This window comes from Schistocerca piceifrons, chromosome 1, assembly GCF_021461385.2.
Source record: "Schistocerca piceifrons isolate TAMUIC-IGC-003096 chromosome 1, iqSchPice1.1, whole genome shotgun sequence".
NCBI classification, from domain to species: domain Eukaryota; kingdom Metazoa; phylum Arthropoda; class Insecta; order Orthoptera; family Acrididae; genus Schistocerca; species Schistocerca piceifrons.
Window position 1 is genome coordinate 606,317,282 of NC_060138.1, and position 27,547 is coordinate 606,344,828.

At 42.6% G+C, this 27,547-nt stretch overlaps 1 protein-coding gene across 1 annotated transcript in view; it reads left to right on the top strand.

The window, feature by feature from the left end:
- The first annotated feature begins 528 nt into the window (after positions 1–528).
- Positions 529–27,547, top strand: part of LOC124798375 — a 62,949-nt gene continuing 35,930 nt past the window's right edge. The window contains exons 1-2 of the mRNA XM_047261749.1: positions 529–1,720; positions 19,555–19,731. Coding sequence (XP_047117705.1) covers positions 1,613–1,720; positions 19,555–19,731 — 285 coding nt within the window. The 5' untranslated portion in view covers positions 529–1,612. The remainder of the gene's footprint in view (positions 1,721–19,554; positions 19,732–27,547) is intronic.

Consider the following 27,547-nt stretch of genomic DNA (forward strand, 5'->3'; position numbering starts at 1 on the left):
TCTCCAGAAAAGCCATTATACTCGAACATAATACGTGTTCCAAAACTGTACAACTGATCGACGTTAGACTATAATAGTGGCTGGTGTGTTGATGTTCTTCTCAAGTAGTGGCTTGAATAGTCCACATCTCCAGGTCACATAGGACACCCAGTAGATGTAGAGCAATTTTAATCCAGCGAGCACATTCGGTCTGGTTCTAGTTCAACGCGCTGGCTTGTTTGCAACACTCTAGGAACAGATCGCTGAGTCGATGGTTAACTGCTCAGCGGAAATAACTCCAGACAACAACATCCATCCATCCATAAGCGAGTGGGCGTAGGCACTACCACACAGGCCGTCGCAGCTAGCGTGAACGTCGCAAGCCTAGCCTACGAGGAAGGCGTCAGCTTACGCGCTTCTGTAGACCGCGTGGGCGGCGGGAGGGGATGCGTGGCCTGCTGCCGCTGCCGGGAGGCGGAGGCGGAGGAGGCGGAGGCGGCGGCAGACGTGGCCAGCGCGGCGAGCCGCCAGTGCCAGAGTCGACGCAGGGACCGCCAGGTGTCTGCACACGGCTGTTGTGGGACCCCTCCAGCAGCGAGGACACAAACTGTGTAGCGAACCTGCACGTGACAGCCTTAGCTCCAAGATCCGGCCACATCTTCGGAATAAGTCACGGTGTAAGAGGGTTCAGTGCCCAGTCTTTGACCGATTGTGTAACTCGGGTCTTGTGAATGCAGTGTCAGCTTTTAATTTCTTCGTTATGTTCGATAGTTTGGAGCACGTACAATACCGCATCGATAAACAATTTGCCACTAAGTAGATAGCAGTAAATACAAAAAGCACATGTGTTTGTTGCGGACAGTTTCTTTTCGTGTGCACAATGTAAAGAAGACTGGAGACCTCTAGGTAATATAGCCTGATCGTGTAAGTGAAGCATTCCAGTAAATATGCTATGTTCATGAACTTAAGAATACATGTTTAGTGATTTCGGCGAAAGATCGCTGAGCTGCAATTAGAGTGTGCGAAGAATTTTCCACACTAATGTGCGTGTATTACTCTCGCTCGAATTGCCTTACAATCGTTCATTTTGTGCTTCTCATAAACATCATATGTACAGACTGGAATTTCCCTTGAGTGATCAGTTGGTATTTAGGAGATGTACCGTATAATCAGAATAAGTCAGCAGGTAGCCTGACAAAGGAGTTGTCGACACTCCTCTTCATCTTGCCGGCTCAGTTGTCTTCAAATGAGCTGCAATCACCATCTTCATCGGAGACAACGTACTGTGACGGATGCTCCTCTCATTTCTCCGCGTATCACTATTTTACGACAAGAGTGAAAGTGTTTACTATAACATTCGTCGTTGCTGTAGTTATTGTTTTCGTAGCTGATTAAAGAAATCGCGTGCCTGAAATGGTGCAATGTGCGACAGATGTGAAATAAGGCAGACTGTTCATCGAAAGTGAAGGATGATGCGAGAGTGCCGATCGTTCCATCGTCCACTGGCGGAATGCTGAAGACGGTTTTTATAGACGAACTTCAATTCGCCATCGAGAGCTCACTGTTGTGAGTAGCGACACCGGCGTGCAGTCTGGAGTGTGAGTACCCGCTGGAGAGTCGTGGCTGCCCAGTGATGGTGGAATCGACGCAGAGCGCGGGCGCCGCCCCTGGAGGCCAGTCTGCGAACGGCGGCCGCGATGAGGCGGTCCCCAGCGCGCCCACCACCCGGTCGCCGGAGTCAGTGAGTGCCACCGCACATACCTTAACTCTCTTATGTAGGCCGCAGTGCTTCGAACAAGAAATGTTACTTCAGTTGCCCCACCCTAACAACTGGCAGATTCCTTACATGAGGAGAGACTTGATCGTTCTCAGTTTAACCACACACAGCACAGATGTTAATAATTGCCGTCTTATCTTACTGCAATATTTTCCACATTAGAAGAAATATATTTTCAATGGACATACTTGTATGTGCTTGATTGATTATGTTCCATTTCCGTACAGCACAATTTGAAATGCATTTCACAATGCATAACCGATTTCGACAAGCCAATGGTTGTCACCAGCTTTCGTTCTTTTGGGTAAATTTAGAAAAGTCTATGTTGTTGTTGTGTTCTTCAGTCCTGAGACTGGTTTGATGCAGCTCTCCATGCTACTCTATCCTGTGCAAGCTTCTTCATCTCCCAGTACCTACTGCAGCCTACATACTTCTGAATCTGCTTAGTGTATTCATCTCTTGGTCTCCCTCTACGATTTTTACCCTCCACGCTGCCCTCCAATACTAAATTGGTGACCCCTTGATGTCTCAGAACATGTCCTAGCAACCGATCCCTTCTTCAACTCAAGTTGTGCCACAAGCTCCTCTTCTCCCCAATTCTATTCAGTACCTCCTCACTAATTATGTGATCTACCCATCTAATCTTCAGCATTCTTCTGTAGCACCACATTTCGAAAGCTTCTATTCTCTTCTTGTCAAAACCACTTATCGTCCACGTTTCACTTCCATACACGGCTACAGTCCATACAAATACTTTCAGAAACGACTTCCTGACATTTGAATCTACACTCGATGTTAACAAATTTCTCTTCTTCAGAAACGATTTCCTTGCCATTGCCAGTCTACATTTTATATCCTCTCTACTTCGACCATCATGTTACTTTACTCCCTAAATAGCAAAACTCCTTTACTACTTTAAGTGCCTCATTTCCTAATCTAATTCCCTCAGCATCACCCGACTTAATTCGACAACATTCCATTATCCTCGTTTTGCTTTTGTTGATGTTCATCTTATACCCTCCTTTCCGGACACTATCCATTCCGTTCAACTGCTCTTCCTAGTCCTTTGCTGTAAAAATCTAGTTGATCTGTAAAGGAGAGCACATTTACGTCACTGGTGCGACCTAGTTTAGCATATTCCTCGATTGTTTGGGTCCCCACCAGGTCAAAAATACGGCTCTAAGCACTATGGGACTTAACATCCTACGTCATCAGTCCCCTAGACTTAGAACTATTTAAATCTAATTAACCTAAGGACATCACACACATCCATGCCCGAGGCAGGATTAGAACCTGCGACCGTGGCAGCCTCGTGGTTCCGGACTCCCACCAGGTCAGATTAAAGGAAGAGATGGAAGTAATTCAGAGGGCTACAGCTAGATTTTTTTACCGGTAGTATCGATCAGCATGCGAGTGTCACGTAGAAGTTTCGTGATATTTAATGACGATCCCTGGAGGGAAGGCGATGTTGTTTCTGCGAAACACTGTCGAGAAAATTTAGGGGACTGGCATTTGATTGCAAACCGATGCTACTGCCGCCACTTCGCGGAAGGACTGCAAAGACAAGATAAGAGAAATTAGGGGTCGTACGGAGAAATATAGATCGTCGTTTCCCTCTCCTTTTATTCGCGAGTAAAGGGAATGACTAATGAAGGGTACTGCGTAAGTGTGTGGAAGTAGGCGTAGAAACCGTATTGTGACGTTGCAGTTCTTTTATCTGGATACTTGCAGCACGTGTTTTAGTATAATGATGGCCACTAGTTGGTCCAACCAGTTGCGCATTGTCCAATGCTGTTTCATAGAAGCGTTAAAAAGTAAAAGAATATTTTCTTTAGTTTACGGAAGCTGACTTTCTCAACACCACATTAAAATTAGATCAAATGTTCCTTGTTATTCAGAAAAGTTGCTCAACTATGCATACCATTAAGGCTTTAGTTCACCAGATATTGCAAGAATTACACTGCAAAATAATTAATGTTATTAATCACCGAAACTATCAAAGATTGTTGCAGAAACTGAGATATTATGCTATTACTGAAACAGCTTCGTAATATATTCAAGGCAAGAAACCTACAGCTTTCGTTTTTAAATACGCTCGTAATCAGCTAGTTGTGATGAGTGATTGATTTGTGACTCGAAACAAAAATATTCACCCAACTGCACTCTGTCTACCTTAAGACCACTACTATGTGTCTAGTGTATCGTAAGTCACATGAGGAATTGAGTAAACTACTTCAACAAACATAGAACATACTTCTAGTTTGGTTTAATCCGTATTGACTGCAAAAATATATCCATTCTTTATTTTCATTTTTATTGTAATTTAAAAATCACATCCACTTTAGAGTGTTTATGTTTTGATTTGTCGGTTCACAATATGTCAGTCATTGATTTTCCACTCTGCTGCTGAGAATGGTTTTGGTATTTTCCCCTCTACGGCTGAGATTAGTTTTGGCACTATGCCAACTCCTTGCCTGACTGTCTTTCAATTCTGAATTTCTCAATATGTTGATAAGAGTCTAATGCAAACTGTAATAAGTAGATGCATAAAACGGCAGTATGCTAACATAGTTTGGACTGATGTATTATTTCTCAAATGCCGTTATTACAGACTGGACTAAAAGCCAGTTATAAGTTTTCTCGTCATCTGTGGACCCAACGCAGAGTGCTAACTCATACTTATCGCTTCACTCAATGTGTATAATTCCGAATTGAAAATGGTCCATGTGGTACATCCCTTCCTATATCCCTTCTATGGTCAACTTACTCCTACACTGAATGAATCTTGCTCTATTAAGGTCCTTCATTCGAAATTGGCACTTACCTACACACAGACAACCACTACAATGTAAGTACCAAAACAAAGGTGGCTCGAGCATGTTAACATTACACTACTCCTTCACTTTTTCAGTTTAGGCGATAAGGAAATTCCTTGCCTGAAATATGTTTTGCTTATGAATTTCTTTCTATTTTGTTGAAGTCCACAATGATTGTAAATTTGATTACGTACATTTCAGAAATGGAGCATGTGCGGTTTATGGCATAATGTTTACAAACACTTATATGTTTTTTCTCTTTAAAAAAAGTGAGTTATTATAGAGAATAGTCACCTTCATCACGGTGGATGACACAACGTGTGGGAAATAGTTGATTGCGACCAAATATGACACCCAGATCCAGCGGAATTTTGGACATGCTACAGAAGCACACTACCATCACATCCGACCATCAGACAGTGTTACACAAAATTCATGGAATCCGGAAGTATTATAAAGAGTGATGCATATGTAGAACGGATGCAACATGCGTTTATCCGGAGCCCAACCAAACTAATCCGTCAAGCGTCTCGACAACTGCGATTGCCAAAGGGATGATGCGCATGGCGTTACACAAGAGACTGAAGCTCCATGTCTACAGAATGCATCTACTGCATGCGACTCAACGTGAGAGGCCAAAACACAATGCATTTGCAAATTGCATCGACGATCACCCAGACTATCCGTAAAGGTTAAGTTCACGAATGAAGCTTTCTTCCATACGTCCGGGAACATAAAACGAACCATTGTCAGAACATGAATCTGTGCAACAGTCCAAAGGTGAACCTGTGATTCTGTATGTTTAATTAGAGTACGGTTGGACCGTTTCTCTTTGTAGAGGCGTCCGTAGCTCCTACTGTGTTTATCTGGACGTGTTCTAACCGTTTGCATTTACACAGGTCGAAGAACTGCAACCTTACATCGTGCTGCAGCAGGGTGGTACCACTCCTCACTTTGCATCGATCGTTCAGGTGGCTCAGGGCTACAAGTTCAAAGGCGCTGGACTGGCGGAGGAGGAACCATTTCTTCGCCCCCGAGGTCACCGCACATAATCCTGCTAGATTTTTTTCCTTGGGGATTTATGAAGTATGCTGTGTACCAGAACGCGGTGCGCGAACTGCAGGGACCGCGAGCTTGAATCAGAGCAGCAAATGCACATGTTAATGAGGACATGTCAAGGCCTGATATGGGAGGATTTGGAATATCGCTTAGATGCACAGCATGCTGCATATGGAGCACACAGTGAACTCTGTTAAACGGCTACTAAAGCTTCAGCTGTGTGTGAAGACTATGGCGCCAACCTTACCTTTCTACCAATCCTCATTTCTGAAACATAAGTGATCGCAATTGTAAAGATTATTCATGAACATCCTGTAGTTTGAATCAATGTCATGTATGCCGAGCACTGTCAGGGAAGACATTCCCATAACCTAACAAACCTCATTTTATTTACGTGGAAAGTTCAGCTCATTCGTAAGAAGATGAACACGAGAGCTGCACGTATAAGGGTTAGAAAACTGTAGAACAGGAACGAAAGCTCTGAAATAATAGCTACAAACGACTAGGGTCGCATGTGTGGGTTAAAACACAAAGTAGTTTCTTGTTTAATGCCAAATTGGGGCAGACGCACTACTAGAAGAGTTAAAAGTTTTACTGTCTAACAAGAAAGTTTACACAAGATTTCCTAAGCAACGTAGATATCAGAAACTGACACTGACAAACCGTAGTTTCTCCAATTAGGGGCCTCTACTGATATCAAATGCTCCTGTGGAGTGGGGCGTGACACACAACATTTTAAGGAACATTGTCCTTCAGACTAGCACACAGCTTCACATACGAGAGTGGTTTGAAAAGTTATCGGAACGGAATAGAAAAAAGTACTTACATCACTGAAACTTCTATTTATCGGTATAGTCTCCCTGTAGATTAATGCACTTGGTCCAACGATGTTCCACTGCCTTAATGCCATCTCGAAAATGTTCCCTCCAGGCCTGCAAAATAGTTGTCAACTATGGCTATCAATTCTTCTTTTGAAGTGAATCTTCGTCCACCAAGAAAAATTTTCAGATTTGGGAAGAGATGGAAGTCTGACGGAGCCATATCAAGTGAATAAGGCGAGTGTGGCAACAATTCATACCTTCGTTCGTGTAATTTTACCATGGCAATAGCACGTGTGTGCGGGCGAGCATTGTCTTGATGGAAGATGACTTTCGTACTTGCTAAACCTGGCCTTTTTTCGCGTATCTTTTATTGCAATTGGTCCAGAACGTTAGCACATTATTCTCCAGTAATTGTTTGCCCAGTGGGGAGATAATCTACAGACAGAATACCCTTCGCATCCCAAAACACTGATACCATGACCTTTCCCGCCAAAGGAATTTTCTTTGCTTTCTTTGGTGGCGGAAAATCAGCATGTTTCCACTGCTTTAACTGTTGTTTTGTCTCTGGGGTATAGTAGTGCACCGAAGCTTCAACTGTAGTCACAAACTGGCACAAAAAATCTTGTTCGTTTCTCGTAAAACGGGCCAAACATCGTTCCGATATGTCCATTCTCATGCGTTTTTCATCCATAGTCAAGAGTCGCGGCACCCATCTGGCAGATAATTTTTTAATTTCTAATTCTCCTGTTAAAAAGTGATGTATCGTTTCAGATGACATCTGGCAAGCCTGAGCAATTTCACGCACTTTCAATCGCTGATCCTCCATTCAATGATTTCTGGAGTCGTGACACATCTTGGCCGACCACTGATCGGATCATCATGTAAGTTCTTCCGACAAAATTTTAATTCATTTTTCCACTTGGAAACAGTTGAATATGAAGAAGCAGAGTCCCCCATTGTATTCTGGAAATCGGCATGAATGTCCTTTGCTTTCATACCTTTCTTTACGAAGTACTTAATCACTGCTCGAATCTCGATTTTTTCCAACTTCGCAAATCACTAAGCGGGAACAACAAAAGAGCCACGTCACCGCCATAGCTCCCTTCCAAGAGCACTGGCGTGGCACGCGTTTACAGGCAACAGTCCAATGAATATCACTTGCACAACCCGTTGTGCTAGCGCTGAACTCTCGCGGTGATTCCGAGTATTTAGGTGATTTCTGAGTTCTTGCATCAGTTTCGTCTCTACAGTTCTGTTGTATGTGAAATAGCTGAATTTAATTCAGGGAACTCAGATATTTGGTGTTTAGGTACGAAGTCATTGGCAGCCACTCGTTAACAGCTTGTCTCCATTATGACGACAACCTGCTACCAGAAAGTTATACAGTGTCCCAGCGAACAGCATTTACAGCAAAATTCAGATACATTGTTGATTTCTACGCGTTCCGAAGATTCAGTGTCGATGTTGACTTGTGACTAAACATTGTGACCTGCTGATCTTAGTCTATTAATTTTAAAATCAATGTTTGATGACTAAATTTAAAGAACCTAGCCTCGATTTTGGTGTTACTATATGTAAGTGGTATTTGCAGCACTCTCTAAACTCACAAGATATTTGATCTTTGAAAGTGTAAGGAGATTCAGCAATTACTTTCACAGCTAATCACTGTAAAAATTGTGATTGCCAACATGTGGACCATTGCTGTTCTCTGCAAACACGGCGGTCTGTCGGTTGACTAGTGTTGTCAATCGCGGAGTCAGAGTGGCAGAGGTTTGTTTGGTCCTGGCAGCGGCGGAGGCGGCGGCGGCGCGCGGCCTGTGCTAACCGTGTCAGAGCGGCGGGCCGCCGCGCCTTCCTCTACTATTTCTGTCCCCCGGTTATTGCGTACACAAGCCGTACCTGTCACGCAGATACGCGGACAGAACAGCTCTTTATCCTCGACTTTCGCAAAAGCCTTCAAGCAGTCCCAGTTATCCTCCCTGCAAATTTTCAGATCAAAGACGTTAGAAGGCGTAGAGGTGGGGCGCATTTACAAGAGAGTGAACAAACTATCATCCCGTGACACCAATTTGTGGGGAAGAAAATTCTCTCTTTCTAGATGTGCATTCTGCCGAGAAAAAGACTGCAGTTTTCATTCACTTACGCCTGCAGATTTAACTCCCAATTCCAGATAGGTACAGCCTTTATTGTTACTTACATTAGATAAGGATTCACTAAAAAAAAAAAAAAATACATTAACATCCGAAAGTTGCCGGGTCCATTTCCCCAGAGGCAGTGTAAAAAGTTCACATTGATGACTATGTCATGAAAATTGTTCCGAACAGATCTGGATCTGATATAATGAGCAGACACATCTTTTATTCCCGACCGATAGTTTTCATTGTACTACAATCTGAGTTTCTTCTATAAGGTACATCACAGTAGTTCCACTGGAGGAAGATTCGCTGTATTATTGTGACTCATGCATTGAAGTAAGCGTAATCATTGGGGATGAATTCAGTGAAATACAATAACAAATTGTATCTGTGAAATGCATTCAGAACTAATACGAACATCGTTTCTTTCTAGTGTTTGTCTTCCCCTCCGTCGTCCAACTCAGTAGTCATCATCGCTATCTCGTCGACGCTCTCAATTGTCATATTTTCACTATCTTATTTCCCAAGATCGACTATGCCTCGAGCAGTTTATAAAAGAAAGAATTTTTCTAATTTGCTGTACACAGTGAGTAAATTTGGACCTTGAGTGATAAGACGAAATTCCGTTAGGGCAGTAATAAATCTGTGATCATCTCTGAAGGTGATCGAACTGTCATAAATCTGAAATAATTTCCATTGGTTTAAAATACATTATATTTTGTTGTAAAATATATAAAATGAGACGTCGTCGGCTTTACCACAGCAATTATTGTTGGTAGTATTCTCGTGTTGGCTGCCGGATCCTGTAACTGGATATTTCGGCGATCCGTCTGTCCGCCATCTTCAGAATTCCACTGAAAACTGATGCTAAGCCTGCAAATTGTTGTCCTACATCCCCCGTACCGCACACGGCGCGTTCACTTGTGCCTTCCCCCCCCCCCCACCCCCCCACCCACCCCGCCCCCCCCCCCCACCCACACCCCCCCACCCAGGTGCCCCCCCCCCCCTTTCCAAGATTTGCAACCTTGACATCAGTTTTCAGCGGGAAACAACAGTAGCAGTGTCCCCGCTAGAGATGGCGGGGAGATGGAAATCCGACATATTTTAGGATCCAGCAAGTTTTTGGATTCGGCAGCACACGGCCCGCTCATGTGCGCCCGCCCACCACAGCTGCCCCCCCCCCCCCTTTTCCAAGATTATCAACCGTGACATCAGTTTTCAGCGGGAACCAGCAGTAACAGTGTTCCATAAAGATGGCGGGGAGATGGAAATCCGACGTATTGTAGGGTCCAGCAAATTTTGGGATTCGGCTGCAAACTCGTGGAGACTATCAAGAATATACAAGGTAGTCTGAAAGCCAAAACGCCTTAGTAAATATAATAACAAATACTTGCGTTATTTGTCGTTTTCATAAATTCACAACTCTCTGTTTTAAGCAAATGTCCTATTGGGATGTACGTATCAGGAACTATTTTGTATCTGGCCACGCGTGGTAGCCGTGCGGTCTAGGGCGCTTTGCCACGGTGCGCGCGGCTTCCCTCGTCGGAGTTTCGAGTCCTTCCTCGGGCATGAGTGTGTGTGTTGTCCTCAGCGTAAGTTAGTTTAAGTTAGATTAAGTAGTATGTAAGCCCAGAGACCGATGACCTCAGCAGTTTGATCCCATAGAACTTACTCCATATTTCCAATTTCCAATTTTGTATCTGGGCTGCAATGCCTTTCATGATTGCATTAAAATTATTTTCTCACTGGAAACACCTTTCTGATCATGAAAGCTTTTATTGATTCTTTTCCTTCATTGATAATCACATTGTATTTGGATCCGTTAACCATAAACTTTGCGATTTCGATCTTCTCGACATGTAGATATTGTTTCAAACTTCGCACTTTGATTCGTGAGAGTAGTTTCCTAACGTTTAAGGTTTTAGTCTTATTTGTTCATTTGGCTTAGTGATTCAATTATTCATGTCTCCCAGCGGTTGTAGGGACTTTAACGCTGTAGTACTCAGCCACTGTTCTCTCCATAGGTCGTTATTCTGCACCGCGTCTCTTTTTACAGTTTGCCATATTGGTTCAAGTATTCCGCTCTCTTGCTTTTTCTTTCCTATTTCATCCTTTTCCACCGTCTTCAGTATGTAATCCAAACACTCCTTATACTGCTCCCTGACCATATATCACTGAAAACTAGCAAAAAACGATTTCGAAATATCTGAGGTTGGTATAGATGCTTTCGGTCTCCATGTCCTGAAATTTATTAAACATCCTTACTCCGCTATGGCCTAAAGGCACATGTGCTACTACATGTCTCACTTCTTCGTTGACATAAAAGACGTTTACGGGTTCGCCAGTTCGATTCATAACATCACAGAATTTGCAGTACATGCACTCATCGGAAGCTATTGCTGCAGTAATCTCATCTCCTTGTCTTGCCAATATACCTTGTAATCTGAACTTGTATCACTTATGCGGTGCGGCCTTCTCACCACGTCCTTACTGGCTACTAATACCGATACCACACACAGCACGCAGTTCGTTCACACGGTCACACTCAGGCACTGGATAAGCGTAATTGGCACGTTATAGAAGGAGGAGCGGTCATCTCCGCATGGCTACCCAGAGTGAACTAAACTGGCCTCCGCGCTTGACATGTTCGCTCTCACTACTGTCAACCCTAATCTTCCTTCCTCTTTTACGACTGTCGAATATCACAGACAGGGATTTTCAAATGACATATTCATCACATTTGAAGATCAACGTTTCTGGTTTTCTGTAACATCATTCCATGGCATTGCATTTCATTGTTTCCATGACTTCAGTTCAGTTGATGTAATTATAGGTCATTTCCTATTGCACAGATTTGAGTTTTCCTATAAAGTACACTACTTGAAATATTTGTTGACTCCTACTGTTTTATCTTGTGCGTCAGCTTCCTTTCCATAGTCCAATCCCCGTCTATTGCTCTCATATGAGTTTAATTCTTACTTTACTGGTTCCATCAAAAGCTTCTCGATTTAGCACTATCGTAACTGTAACTACGGTTTTAGTTTCGTATTGTTTCGTATTTAAAGGATCTTGACACAAAACTATTAATTATTAACTGGAAACCATAATAAATGTATGCCAGTTTCTGGTAAATATTACAGAGATTCTTTATACACTGTTTCAAATCCTTTTACTAACCGTAACATTTGTATGCGCTATAGAGAGCTAGAGTCGGTCATAGGTAAGTCATATGACACTGGTGTCCATAACCGCTACTGTCGCCCAATAACATTGCAGCCTATTAGTCATCATTTCAGGCAGGAACTTACTAGACACTCTGCTGTTATGAATATGCCATCGCCTATGCCATATAGAGCATTTTCGGTACAGTACAACATTTCTCTTCCACTTAAAGAAGTGCTCGTAGCTTTCAACGTGTGTAATTTAGAGCCCTTGCTTACTGCACATTGTTTTCTTTTTCTCATCCGTGCTATCTCATCCCAAAATATCGAAAGCAAGGAGCTCGCAGTAGAATAGATTTGTTTCACAGTGTCTAAGATGAAGAATTGCTCATAGCTCTCAAGATACGTACTTTAGTGCCCATGTTTACTTGAAATTTTTGCTTCGAGTGATCATTCCTGTCATGTCCCTCCTGGGACACCCTGTATAATCGAAAAATCAGTTTTTATTCTTTTACAACTAAGACCCTTAAGATTAAGTCGTACACCGTCAGAGAGGTTACATGGGCTTAAATTTCGGTAAAATTTATTTATACGTAAGTAACTGGGCTCTTGCGTGACGTATAGATCGAACTTCCATTATATTTGTACAATCTTCTTATTAGCTGATGTGTGCTACAAACTTTTCTGTACGACATTTACCGATAGATTTTGAATAAACTTCGCCAATATTCATTTAAAAAACTGGAGATTTCTTATCCTCTGTAGATCTCTGTTGTTGGCAGCCACATCGTCTTCTTCATCTCGCGGTCTTATGCCTTATCTCTGCGGGATCTAAATTTGTGTACCCCATGGGTCCTTAGTCTATTTATATCACAGGTGGAAGCTTGACAGCGACTTAAAAACGTTTCTGAACTCTGTAACTGATGCGCGACGTGGGTAAAAGTCTGTATTCTCCAAGGCGGCCGGCCGGAGTGGCCGAGCGGTTCTCGGCGCTTCAGTCTGGAAGGTTAGTTAGGTTTTAGTAGTTCTAAGTTCTCGGGGACTGATGACCTCAGATGTTAAGTCCCATAGTGCTCAGAGCCATTTTACTCCAAGGCGGATATGGGAAATACTGACAGCCTAATATTCGCTGTCAGAAACACCTCTTCCACCTAGCTCGAACATTATCAGCACACATTCACTTCATCGCGCTCAGCGCTAAATGTGAAGATTGTAAAGGAAAGAATGAAATGTATCCATAACGTAAACATATCATCCAATTTATAAGTTTCAAACAGCACAGTTGCATTTCTGCGAATTCTTATTACCGGTAGGTTTTGGAGACTATTATTGTTCTGCCGACGCATCTGATAAATATTTCCAAAGAACTAGTAATTATTCACTGAATCCAAATATAATTGCGACATGTTAAATTCAGTGATACTTGTGACGTAAGAGAGTGGGTGACAAGCCAGTTACGTAAAAGATGTTCCACAGTTCCACATATCCCCAACGTCATTTGTAGTGCGGAAAGAGAAATTTTGCTCACCTCTACCAAAGATTTATGTACATCTCATTTCTGCGGTTGCTCATTGTTTTTTTTTTTTTTTTCTGCGGAGAGTGTTTGTGCACTTCCAGCATGCTATAACGGAGCATCACAGGGAACGAGGCCGCGTCCCCTGGTTGCTATTGCGTGTAGATCGCAAAGCGGACCCTTTCATTATATCGGAAAGCAGCTGTTTTATTCTATGACATGCCGCCTTTTAGCGGTGTTTTGTTCTTACGGACAAAAAATGTTGGGTAAAGGGGTTCCGAGCGTTTCCGCTCTAATGTTTTAGTCATATGTTCATCTGAAGATGTGGCTTTTAGTGCCGGTAGTGATCCACTAATAAAGAATTAAATACAGCTGAAGCGATTATTACTACCAAAGGTAACTACCCATAGCTGTGGTTTGCCTACCTACAAGGCTGGCTGTAAGTGTTCCTTTGCACATTTTTGACATGCTTTCTGCATTTTAGAAAATTCCAGTTTTGGCCATGTTACGGTAATTTGAAAATGGGTCCTGGCTTGAAACTAGTCATCAAGTAACCAAAATCAGCGAAAATTGTAACCTTGGCTAGTCTTTCGTTGTACTAGAGTGGGCCGGCCGTTGTGGCTGAGCGGTTCTAGGTGGTTCAGTCTGGAACCGAGCGGCCCTTCAGTCTGGCAATGAATTTGGTATCTCATGTAGTCCAACACAATGTTTTTCCAAATTTGAATTTTTTCCTATACAGCTATCATGAAAGCGCTATGAGAAGTGTCGAAATAATACAATTTCATAACACCTCTTAACAGCTCAAGACCTTTACCGGCTCACTATGCTACTGATCCTGAGAATCAAATGTTCATGTCATGCATCTGACCACGTGAAGTTACTACTTGGTAATAAATACACCATTAGGCAGCGCATCTACCTGCTACTAAGTGTAATTGCTTTAGTTAGAGAACACGAGGTAATATGTAAATTTCAGTTCAAAGCCACCATATTAGCGAATGTAACTTACGTAATTTTCATAATGTTTTATTTTTTGAACGGTGTCATGTTTAATGAAGTGCGCTCACCCATTCCTTTTTCTCTTCCTTTCCTAGTGCGATTTCTACAGGAGAATATTCCGTGAAAAGGGGTGGTAATCTGTTCATCACCTGCTCAAAGAGCGAAACAAAATCTACCCTTGCCGGCCGGTGTGGCAGAGCGGTTCTAGGCGCTTCAGTCTGGAACTGCGCAACCACTACGGTCGCAGGTTCGAATCCTGCCTCGGGCATGGATGTGTGTGATGTCCTTAGGTTAGTTAGGTTTAAGTAGTTCTAAGTTCTAGGGGACTGATGACCTCAGAAGTTAAGTCCCATAGTGCTCAGAGCCATTTGAACCATTTTGAAAATCTACCCTCCGGGTTTGTTGGTTCGGTGCATGCGTTCGGATAAATCAGTTAAATTTCGGAAATATCACCCCAGTTGGTTTTGCTTCTTAGTGAATTTGCAAATAAAAACTTGCTTTATTTTGTGTTCCATTAGAAAATACCGTCAGATTTTCGTACCAAAGTTGCTTTTGGTGTCCCAAATCGAAGGAGGTAGTCTTTCTTGAAATTTTGGCAATGGGCCCTGCTTCGATGGACTTGGTAGCATACAATCGTATATGTTTGGTGAATAAGTGATGTACGGCCATAAGGTATTTAATGTTTTCCCTCGCCTGCGGGTATGGTGCTGCGGCGTCACCTTGTTTTGACGTTAGTATCGGGTACATCGGTATGTTTATAGGTGAGTTTATCGATTTCGTCCTCTGACAGACCGGACAGCTTCATCGCAAACTGTGCACCCGCCAGTGTAGATCCCGCAGGTAACAACAGGATGCAATTTTTCACTTACGCTTTTCCCCCCGTATGCCCTAACACCATATGCGTCTAACAAATCATGTGATCCTGACGGGCATAAGGTGTGCATCCACACCGTGATAAACATTAGGGTTTCTTGCGGTGAAACACCACATAATTATACAATTTGTACAGTTTTGTTAATTTATGAGAAGATTGTTGCTGTACAATTTGTTTTACTCTCTACCAACTGGAATCTGCATTTTGCAGTGCAGTCATGTTCTTAAAGTTGGCCGCGGTGGTCTCGCGGTTCTAGGCGCGCAGTCCGGAACCGTGCGACTGCTACGGTCGCAGGTTCGAATCCTGCCTCGGGCATGGATGTGTGTGATGTCCTTAGGTTAGTTAGGTTTAAGTAGTTTTAAGTTCTAGGGGATTTATGACCACAGCAGTTGAGTCCCATAGTGCTCAGAGCCATGTTCTTAAACATCTCACGATAATAGCGATGATGTGCCGTATCTTTCATCACATAAATCTTGTAATTGGTCACCTGCTCTACAAATTCACTGAATTCTGGCAACATCTGGTAACCTGGAAAGTGCATCCGCCATTGCGTTCTCATTACAGTTAATGTATACCGTTTGAGAACGTATTCTTGCAAGATTCCTCAAAGACAACAACAACATAACTACCCCTGAGTAATTTGGCTTCCGATCTGAGCACAGCACCAGCCACCCATCCCAGCGTCTAGTGGAATACATATATAGAGCTAGAGGCGAGAAACATAGTACAGAAGCGGTCTTTCTCAACATCGAGAATGCGTTCCATAAGGTCTGGAATGATAGCTTAATATACAAGTCATTCCAGTTATGCATTCCAGGACACATGGTCAGCATGACAGACTCGTTCCTAGCGGGGGGTAGTATTCTGTTAAGTAAGGCAAACGTGTTAGCACGATCAGGAATGCAGTGAGCAGGGTCCTGCTGGGGTCGGTTCTAGGCCCCGTCCTTTACACACTCTACACCAATCACGTGCCAGAATTGACAGGTAATGAAATTGCCCTCTATACGATACGGCGGTATATGAAAGCAGCAGTAACATAAACTTCATTGCACGAAAACTGCGACAACACCTAGGTACCATCACGCAATTGTGCAACACCTGGCAAATTCAAATGAATCCAGAAAAATTGTTGCTGTATGTTCACAAGCAATTGAGTCCTCCACACCAGCAAATCTCTGTGACTAGCAAAGTGTTAGAGTTGAGTGGCTCCGCAACATACCTGGGCCTAAAGCTCGACTGGAGCCTATCATTCGTGCAACAAATAAATAGAGCAAGAAGGGAGGGCGGCACTGCTTATTATCAATTGTACCCACTACTACTGGTTGGGAAGGGACGGTTATTGGTAGATACGCAGCTTAGTTTGTACATTAATGTTATCCTGCCAACGATGCTGTACGGATCAGAACTATGGTCACTAGGAGCAAATACACATATGAATAAGCTACAATCTTTGCAAAATAAAACCCTCCGCACCATCGCAGACGCAGACCGATACACACCAAAAACTCACATTAAGGATCTATTAGGCGAACCATTCTTCTCCATATACATATGGAAGAAGTATGAAAAATCGTATGAGTAGGCTTCCACTTCGCGCCACCGTCTCACTCGTCAGCTGTGTACACATTACTCTGACGCTTCAGGTGAGAGACTTGTATCCCTACTAAACAGACAATTTAGGCTATAACACATTGAAGACAACAATCATGCCGGAACACAGTCATTCAGATACACGATCATCGACATTTTTCTTAAAATATTAAAGCCATGTCTGAAGGCAGACGGGCATGCTCATGTGGTGATTCAAGAGACAATTACACAGATATAAACACGTTGCCAGAAAAGACACCACCTAGGTGGTCGTTAATGAGCGAGATTGCAAATGACAAAAACGTTTATTTTTTCGTGTTCACATTAAATTTTAATTTGACTACCGTAAACGTAATAACTAAATTTTCTAAAAAACGTAAAGATATCCAGGTCCTCGAGTTCTGTCGACGAGTCTGTCGTTTTGCATTCAGATAACACTGGAAAGGCTGATAATGCTAATCTCGCTTTTATCGTCTTTTTGTATTATGGAAAACAGTCATGTACCATGACCAGAACAGGACACGTCTGAAGCGACATTACAGCATCCTTACGCATCTAGATGGTGGTGTATATTTGTACATCAAAGCTTGTTTAATTTTGTTAAATACTTGTGGCCATTGTGGTGTTCATATCCAGGGAGCCGTCGTCTTTAATACGTCTAACAGTACTCGACTGTTGATGAGCTGATTGGTAACAAATTTTTCGAATGAGTGATGCCGAATCATAAAATGCCCTCTACTGCTTTACTGTGCAGGAGGAGGGAACTTCTCTATAGATTTTATCCTGCTCAGGAACACTTCCGGTGGGAGATGCAATGTGGCCTATGAACCATGAACCACAGACCTTGCCGTTGGTGGGGAGGCATGAGTTCCTCAGCGATACAGACAGCCGTACCGTAGGTGCAACCACAACGGAGGTGTATCTGTTGAGAGGCCAGACAAACTTGTCGTTCCTGAAGAGGGGGATCCGTCTCTACAGTGTCATTCTGTGGATCATGGCGTTTAATTTTAGATCCCTTAATCAATCTGGAAGGTTAGAAAATTTAAAAAGGGAAGTGGATAGATTGGAATTAAGTATGGCGGGAATTTGTGAAGTTCAGTGGCAGGAGTGCAGGACATCCGACCTCGTGAATATAGGGTTATAAATACAAAATAAAATAAGGGTAATGCAGGAGTAGGTTTAATAATGAATAAGAAAAGATAAATGCTGTTAAGCTACTATGAACTGCATAGTGAACTTATTATTGTAGCCAAGATAAACACGGAGCCAACACCTACCACAGTAGTCAAGTTTTATGCCATGTACTTCCGTATCTGATGAAGAGATTGAAGAAATGTATGATGAGATAAAATAAATTATTCAGATACGTAAGGGAGATGAAAATTTAATACTGATGGGGGACTGAAAGTCGACAGTATGGAAAGGAAGAAAAGTAGTGAAGCGTAATAGTAGTAGGTGAATATGGACTGGGAGAAAGGAATGGAAGAGGAAATAATTCACTCTTTAGTTCATCAACCCGATGAGCTTTTAGTTCAGTTAATTTTTCACATAAACCATCGAAAGGTGGCAGAGGTTGCTCGATCGGCGTAACTTATGCACTAATTGTCGGTTGTACGTCACAAGCAAATCACTTACTGTAGCAACTGTAGGTTCTGAAATACCAAAATGAAAATCTGATTCTTCCATAGACGGATGGAGAGTATTATGCCCTTCGTCATAGACTTGTCTTCCTGCATCGGGTTCCACTTCTATCTTTCTTGCTTTTCCGGATTTTTTCACAATTTTGATTTTTCACAGACTATCGTAAATTTATAAACAGAATTAGTTACAAAGTCTGAGTTCATACGTCAATAACTATAAGCTGCAACAATTATTGACTATCACAGATAGACAAGATCGATGCTCATGTAAGTAACAGATGATGGGCTAGTACTCCATATCGCCAACGTGCGGCGCAATAGTGGCTATGTTGGACAACTTCTGTACAGCAATGTGCTCAAATTTCAGATGGTTAAATGCTTCACTCAAAGTGCAAAATGAGCCATGAGCTTTTTAAGAAAGATTCAAAAAAGTTGTCTAATATGTGAAGGTGTGCTAGCTAGACTGACGTCCTTTACTTTTTCCGTTACCGTGTTGTATAGCATCGTATAAATTTTTTCTCGTTCGAAAGTATAGTTCCGGCTTTTATAGGTTTATACACTGGTTGATCTCCTTTGGTTTGGAAAATCGGTACTCCCTATTGGTGTTCGGATAAAATAGATGAAAAAAGAAAGGATAATCATATAATATACACACAACTATTCTTTTGGCGTACCCCACACAGGGTGCTGGAATGACGCTTTGCCCCTCTCTTTTTACTTCACTTTTGCTCTGACCTTGTAGTTATGAAGAGGGTCATCACATCATCTGACATGGGCGAAGATGGACAAAGACATTATTCGGAGACGAATGTCCGAATCAAGCTCACAGCTCTTGGTTGAAATGAGCGCAAGATTTTAAACTGATTGACCTTTAATGTCAGCACCACTGACTGCTATGAGCAAAGACAATAACTGAACGGAGTACACATTCGGTCATTATGTCTCTTCGCAATGACCTGCCACCTTCGCTGGATCCTGTCTGTAACAAATAATAGAATAGCAAAAATCATGTAATTATCCACACTGAGAGTAGGTAGATCAAAAAAAAAATTGTAAAAGTTCTAAACAGACACCACATTAAATTGCTTTCAGCCAGAAAATATTACAATTTAGTGACGATTACACGTGTGTGCGTTAATTGCCGGCGGCAGCGTGTCCCTGTTGGTTAACTATGCGTGCCGTGTGTGCAGGAGGAGCGGCGGCGCACGGGCCAGTACATGGCGCTGGGCGTCGTGGCGGCGACCTTCCTGGTGGGCCTCTACCACGCCTGCCTGCAGAAGAACGCCGCGCTGGCCGGCCTGCTCGTACCCTCGCTCATCATGATCGTCTACCTGGCCTGGGTGCTCTACTCCGCCAGGAAGAAGAAGGTACGCCTTCTATACGCACACTCACTTTTAGTTAAACTACACTGAAATTATCACTCTGCCGCGGAGCGTGGGCTGATTAGAAACTTCAGGCAGAGTAAATTAGTGTCCTGGATCGAGACTCGAACTCGGGACCTTTGCCTTTTGCGGGCGAGTGCTCTCCCGACCTTTTTTCTTGTATTTAGTTGTTTTTTGGAGAGGCTCCGACCACTTTTTTGTCAAGAAAATTTGTAACGACCGCTCCAAAGCACGATGTAGGAACTACCATCGAATCCAATGGGTATAGGAAGATAGGAGAAACAGAAACCGTTACCGTTCAGAAAACGAGAGTATGTAATTATAACGTCATAACTGTCCTGGAAGGAATCTCGCTGCCATCCTAGCGTGCACCAAGAAATAAGAAGAAAGTCAAAGTGAAGCCATCCCAATAACCTTCAACATTTGAAAAGAAACATTCCGTTGCTAGCTGTGAAACTTTTAGTTCTTTTTGGGTGGCATACTCGCCTAGTTTTCCATAAATGATCACTTTGAAACGTCCCCTTAGACAAATTTATGAATTACTGTGCTGGTAAACCTCTTATGTTATTTGATTTTCAAACAGCTGATGAGAACTGAACATACTCAGACATTTCTCTCTTTACTTATTCTGATCAACACTAAACTGACACACAATATTTTTAGCGCAACGCAATCTGACTTTCAAAAATCCCTACAAAAGAATGGCCCTGACTAACAATAACCTATACCTTTCAAGAATCACTTAGCTCACAAAAATCTTCGTCACTCGAACTACTGCAATACAGCGAGCGCCACTACTACCAGCTAAATAAAAGATTCTAATTACTGAAGGCAGTAACTACTGATAGGCATAGTCAGTAAATGAAAGATTTTGATAGAGAACAAACAATGTATTTACCTTAATAATGTTCAAAAGTCATCATATATATATATATATATATATATATATACACACATCAGTTCATGATACACAGTATTACAAATTTACTCTTTCTGATGGACACACTTCGCCCGCTGTCAAAATTCTGCAGTCTCTCTCCTCACCTCCAACTGCGCAACGCTACGCGCTGTTCACATCCAACTGCCCAACACTACAATAGCGAATATTCCATTAATGTTAATGTTAACCAGCCACAGAATGCACGCACCACAGTCAGTGATTTTTATACAGAGCGCTACGTGGTGTTACCAACATAAAAACCTAAACAGCCTACTTACAACTTATCACTTCGCGTGGTCGGTTCCACAAACGACAGCACCGCCGCTCATGTTCGCGTACCCGGCATACCCCAACTATTTGGAGGGTCCGTAAAAACCATTCCTAGGAAATTTACATACAAGTCCTTTTACTTCCATAGCCGTAACAGTTTTGTATGTCCATCTTGCAAGTATTGTCAGTAATCCAGTAATTTCTTATCTGCATCTCGATGTAGGTAATGGGCCGTCAGTCCTATAATCTTCGTCTTATGATACGGAAAATACATTTCCTCTGGAAAAAACAGAAAGTCGGAAGAGACTGCTGGACGTATAGTGCGCCGCATGAACGCTGTGCTCTTCCTTTCTTTCTTGGCAGAGTCCAGAGAGACAACGACACGCCGCAGACCAGTCGGTGGTCACCCGTATCCATCACTGCACGGTGTTGACATATCGGTGAATTCACCAAATGTATTGCGTACTTTTTGCCATTAGTTGGTTGTTTCCGATTCACGACGAAGTACCATGTTGACCTGACTGTTGTAAGTATGTTGGGGTGGTGTACCGTGCGCCACTTGCCAATTAACGTCAGGTTGTTTCCTTTCCATCTTGTTTCGGGCGATGTGTCGAAGAAGCAGATAGTACACGTTCTTCGATGGCGGCCGTCGGGGCGTCGGTAAATGCGCCAGAGCGTCACTGTGTTCAACGATGAACGTGCGCACGTACGTTACGGGGCGATATATGTCCGACACTGACCGGGGAAGATGCTATGTTGGTACTAGTTCTTCGATGATCGTCCCCGTAAGGGAATGATTCCTATTTCGCCACCGTTTGTCCATAGTATTAGTAGACATGACATGCGTCTTCTCGAGTACGTTGACTAAACCAACGCTCCCTTCTCGCGCTGTGAGGGTAAGTGTCTCCTACTGCGCCTTAAACAGCTGTCCCAAGCTTACATAATATCCAAAAGCCGCCTGAATCCTCATAGCCGTCGTGAGGTGGCTCATCATGGGAGCAAGATAAGCATTGATGGGTGAACACGAGTTGCAGCATATCCAAGAACCGTAGGGCGTTCAGTCGTTCTGATGTGGGAACTCTCAGCAGCAACAGTCGTTAGTTGTCCGCAGCCGTTCTTTGAGTCTCCTTATGGAACATGATATCCAAACTTCAGAGGCTTTGCACCAAAGGTAAGGGTCCTTTCGTTCCTGGTTCTAATCCACGCCCCATATCAATGAAATGTGATTTTTGGAACCTGACCTCGCTGCTAGCCGCCATCCCATTCGTCTGTAGCCAATCCAGGACTGAGCGAGTCTCGTCTCATTCCGGGCGACGAACACAATGCCATCCGCGTATGCTCTAGTACATACAAATAGTTAAGATTTTTAAATTAAATTCACAATGTATAAGGACATTTGCGTTATATGTAAAATTACTAATAGTATAAAAAAGTCTCAACTGTGCAACACAATGCTGTCCCGACTACAAACAATTAATGAAATAAACTCGTGACGGCACTCTGTCCCCACAACTAGATCACAAGTGTGGGATAATCCCACAACGGGACTTGAATATAATTTCAACAAACATTAAATAAAAGACCTTAAAATGCGTATATCTCCACTGGTTATTCTGCTCTCATACAGACAAGATACGGCCAAGCTGCCCAAAGGCTAACCACATGCAAAATCGAAGCAACAATAGTACTTCACTGATTGGCCGCAAGCCTCTTCCACATAAATCACACTAACTAGTTAAATAAACTACCGTGCCCCTAAAAAACAATTAAAATAATCATGAGAATTTAACCCTTAATTTTATTAACCCAAGTACCATAACCACACGCTCACAAGGTCCTTACAATAACACAAAGAGTCAATTACTTCCTAATCCGGCGACACCCCAGCCGTGGCATGATTCTAAAAGAATAACGACAAACTACTCAACCTGAGGCTGAAACGGGAGATCTGCAGAATCGCATGTGACCTGCCAAGATTTAGGCATCGTGCGATGGCGGAAAAGCCATTAAAGCAGAAGGCAAATGCGCCCCTGCCCCGGACCAGCAGAACAGCAAAGCGTCAACCACTACAGCCATACAAGGTTGTCAACATACAGCAAACAACAAACAGCTAAACAGGTTTGACCAAAATTAACGTACACAGTAATACTTAAATGGGAAATTAAAAATTCAGCTATTATAGCTTCCGTAAGGGAGTGGCTTCCCAGCAATAACAAGACGATAAAAAGAATAATTACATAATAATTCAAACAAGAGTTTAAAAAATCAAGGTATGTTGGGCCTCTTAGGGGCTAATAGGCACTGTAATTGGGATACGCACCAAATGACAGACGCCGGTTAAATTGTACCCTCGAAAGGAGTCTGCTGGGGCACATTTGTATGTGGCACCCGAATATGATTTTATAAACGATGTATGTATTTGACAGACTTTGTATCGCTGACTTTGTAAGACCGTAGACCGAGAGTTACTGCTTCTGGTCTACGATAATTGTAGTGTTGGAGTAAAAGAGCGCTGGGCGCTTAGTTATAGGTAGCTGTCTGTGAGCGAGAGACGATGGAGTAGGGCCGGCCGAAGTGGCCGTGCGGTTAAAGGCGCTGCAGTCTGGAACCGCAAGACCGCTACGGTCGCAGGTTCGAATCCTGCCTCGGGCATGGATGTTTGTGATGTCCTTAGGTTAGTTAGGTTTAACTAGTTCTAAGTTCTAGGGGACTAATGACCTCAGCTGTTGAGTCCCATAGTGCTCAGAGCCATCTGAACCATCTGAACGATGGAGTAGGCAGTTGTTGTGGTGTGCTGTGTGAGGCCACCAATTGTTAGATTAATGTAGGAATCACAAGAACATGTACGCTGACGTTTTCATGCAAGCGCGTTAGTATAGATGAATTGGCTGATAATTTCTAATTGTTGAGTAACTACAGAATGTACGTAAACCGTTTTGATAAAAAGGCTAGTTAGATGTTTCACTTTTGTAATGCTTTTAAGATTTGTGAACAGAGCTATATGTAATCTGATGAGTTGCATTTATGTTGGATTAGTGAGGTTAGTAATACTTGCTGTTTAAGTCTCATTACTTTGGGAATCAATTGTGGGTAATGTAACTTCAATTGTCACATGTCTTTTTGCAAAGCCAAACTTAAATTGCAGTATAATTTTGCTAAAAATACTCATTGTTAGTAATTCACCATAATCAGTACCGCCTCCCTATCCAGGTCATATAGATTTTTAAAAAAGTTGCTTTTCCTTGAATGTTTTCGTTTACCAGCCAAAAGAATTTCATGTGCATTTCAAGTATTATGGCCAGCATTGTACACTGCTGAGCCTGTCTGTTATTCGTACAGGGATCAGAGTTATCAGTTTTGAAGAGGGCGAGAGGATTCAGTACCTAAGGGGCTAAATGTAATTTGCAGTGACTGTATTTCTTTACCAGTATTGGGAGTTGCTTTGTCCAATCAATTCGTATAAAGTTTTGCCAACAATAATACAGAATAAGTACAACACTTGCAGCTACAACACGCTACACGGCAATTCGCGTTTTGTATCCATTCCATAGTTGAGACATTCATTCAACGTAATCTTAAAGCTTCTATTATTTAAAGAACGTTACACTTGGCGACAGCTCTGCCAGCTGCCAATCATTTGCTTTGTGAAATCTTTGATATTAAAATAGTTATATATATATATTATGTTCTCTCAAACACTCTGTAGCCATAATATTAGTTTATTTTGATATTTTTTATTTTTATTTTTTTCCGCAACTCAGTTTACTAATTTGTACAAAACTTTTCCGCAGTTCATCGGAATTCTTATGCTCCGCCTTGTTTTTTTTTCCATTGATCTGATTGTTCAATATTTTGTCTTTGGATTTGCAACCTGTGTGTGTGATTAACGATGCAGCGCAAAAGTGTTAAGGTTCCGGCGCGTAGTATTACATTTGAAGACACCGAAATGGACAATTTCCCGATTTTTGACAATGGTGCTTAAGAATGGTAGTGACCGCTCTGCGGTCTTGCACAGTCAGCAATATAAAGCCTATCAAAGACATACATCGTTTATAAAATCATACTCCGGTGCCACATCTTAATGTGCCACAATAGACTCCTTTCATCCTGCAACCGGAAGGCCTCCACAACACGGAGTAAGAAAGTGTGTGAATACAAGCACGCACACACAGATGATCAACTAATGCGTACCTTTACGCCGAGCGCACACAACTTTAGTTAGGCCATGAGTTCAACAACACAGGAAGGACCATGAGGTCTACATCAAAGAGAGACTACAATCAGTAGTATCAAACACTGAATAATAACAGACAATGATATCAAGTACAAGATTAACATATCAAAGTACTAGTTTGGCGCATCCAGACACCTCCAAATTGAGACACACACCCCTAAAGAGGTCACCGAAGGGCATAAAGAAATTGGATTCTTGGCCAGCAAACACCGGGCAGGGTTAACAATCTTTAAGTATAGTGTTTGCTAAACAGTATTCATAGATAATTTCAATACAAATGCCAAGGAGGCCAATAGCTTCCGGACTCCAGGTAGGCAATGGACAGTACTGCTGTGCTGCGCGTGGCTGTTAACAAGTTGCTCAGCACATCTCGGCGTGTTTAGCACGCCACGACTGAGTGATGCACGTCGTAACCAGGTTGCACGCGATGAGAGCCGCTCCTTTCCCACTAAACTCGCCGACAGCAACGGTCAAAGCTGCGGGAAACGCGGGCCCCCAACAGGCTAACGGTCAACGGTGTTAATTCGCTGCAATCGTCAGGACTCAGAGTACTGAGGCACATCCGTCAAGCTCCGTGTCCGACACCACTCGCCAGCACACAGCCTCAGAGACAACGCATCGAGCGCACAATTGGCGCCAGTAGGATTATGCATGTGCCCTCACGGGAGTCACCTTGGATCAACTTCCACGATGTAGGGGATGAGATACCGCTGGAAGTAAAACTGTGAGGACGGGTCGTGAGTCACACTTGGGTAGTCTGTAGAGCACTTACTCGCGAAAGGCAAAGGTTCTGAGTTAGAGTCTCTATCAGGAATTTTTATTAGTTAAAGTAAATTACAAATGTTTTGTACAGGACATAATGCAGACAAGCCTTTCTCTCGAGGTCATGATTACGTGCTCTAGGTTGCCCAACATTATCGAAGTATCGTAGTTTTTAGCTTTGAGTTGTAAAATGTACCGTTTCCTGCAGAGAATCTAATGAAGCTCTCAGCCCAACACTTCATAGGGCTCCGCATATAAGTATTTATGACGTAATAACATTGCGAGTGAACATAAAAATTAATTTTAAGTAAGATATCTACAATCAGGTCCTTCGAAATTACACAAGAAGACAGAAAATCGGATAAAATTTTCCCCTCGAAAACAAAGTACACCAAAACCTATAAATGTTTCCTCAGTAGTGAATATGGACAACCAGTTGCTGCGTAATGGTATGGCCACAATGGACACTTGTGCCAAACAGGCACTCGAACACGAATTTCCCGTTATCGGAATCCCTACCATTTTTTCTTGACACTATCGAGCACAGCAGGAAACCGACATGCAAAGAGAATGGAATGGTAATCCGTCATAGGCAGTGGGACTATCGACGCAAAGCTTTTTGGACAAGAATATTCGAATGACCAGATAATATTCAATCAGTAGTAAGAGTGGAAAACGCGTGGACCAACTTCTCATTGTTGTAACACCCCAACTCAGCGATGGGTGAAAAGGGACACAGCAAAGAAAATTAGAGAAAAATCATTTGTGTTTGGGACTGCGGACAACTGCACAATGTCGTTGGCTGAGGAAGTGTCAAAATCAAGGACAGTTTTTCGTCGTAAGCAAGCAAGTAGCGAACTGGGTGTCCACAAATCCAATTCACGGAGTTTGTGTTCGTTTGTAGGAAGTTTCCCTTGAAATACGAAACAGAGCTCGATGTAGAAGTGATAGGGAATCCAGTATTATCATTTGAATTTAAAAGAGCTTTGGAAGGCTTAAGATCAAATAAGGCAGAAGGGATTGATAACATTACATCAGAAAGTCTAAAATCACTGATGGAAATGGCAACACAACGACTGTTCACGTTGGTATGGAGAATGTATGAATCTGGCGATACACAATCTGACTTTCGGAGAAACATGTACATAATTTCGAAGACTGAAAGAGCTGAAAAGATCGAGAATTATCGCACAATGAGCTTAACAGCTCATGCGTCCAAGTGACTGACAATAATAGTATACAGAAGGATGGGAAACAAACTGACGATGTGTCAGATGATGATCACTTTGGCTTTAGGAACGGTAAAGGCACCAGAGAGACAGTAATGACGTTGTTGTTCATGATGGAAGTAAGATCACAGGATTTGGTGGCTGGGTAAAAGAGAGCCGCTATGTCTAATGGTACAAGATGTTCGAAATTCTGAGGAAAATAGGGCTAAGTTATAGGGAGAGTCACGTAATACACAGCACGTACAAGAGACAATAGGGAATAATAAGAGTGGAGGATCGACAACGAAGTGCTAGGATTAAAAAAGTGTGTAAGACAGGGGTGTAGTTTGTCGCCCTACTGTTGTCTACAAGGTGTTTCCGTAAGAG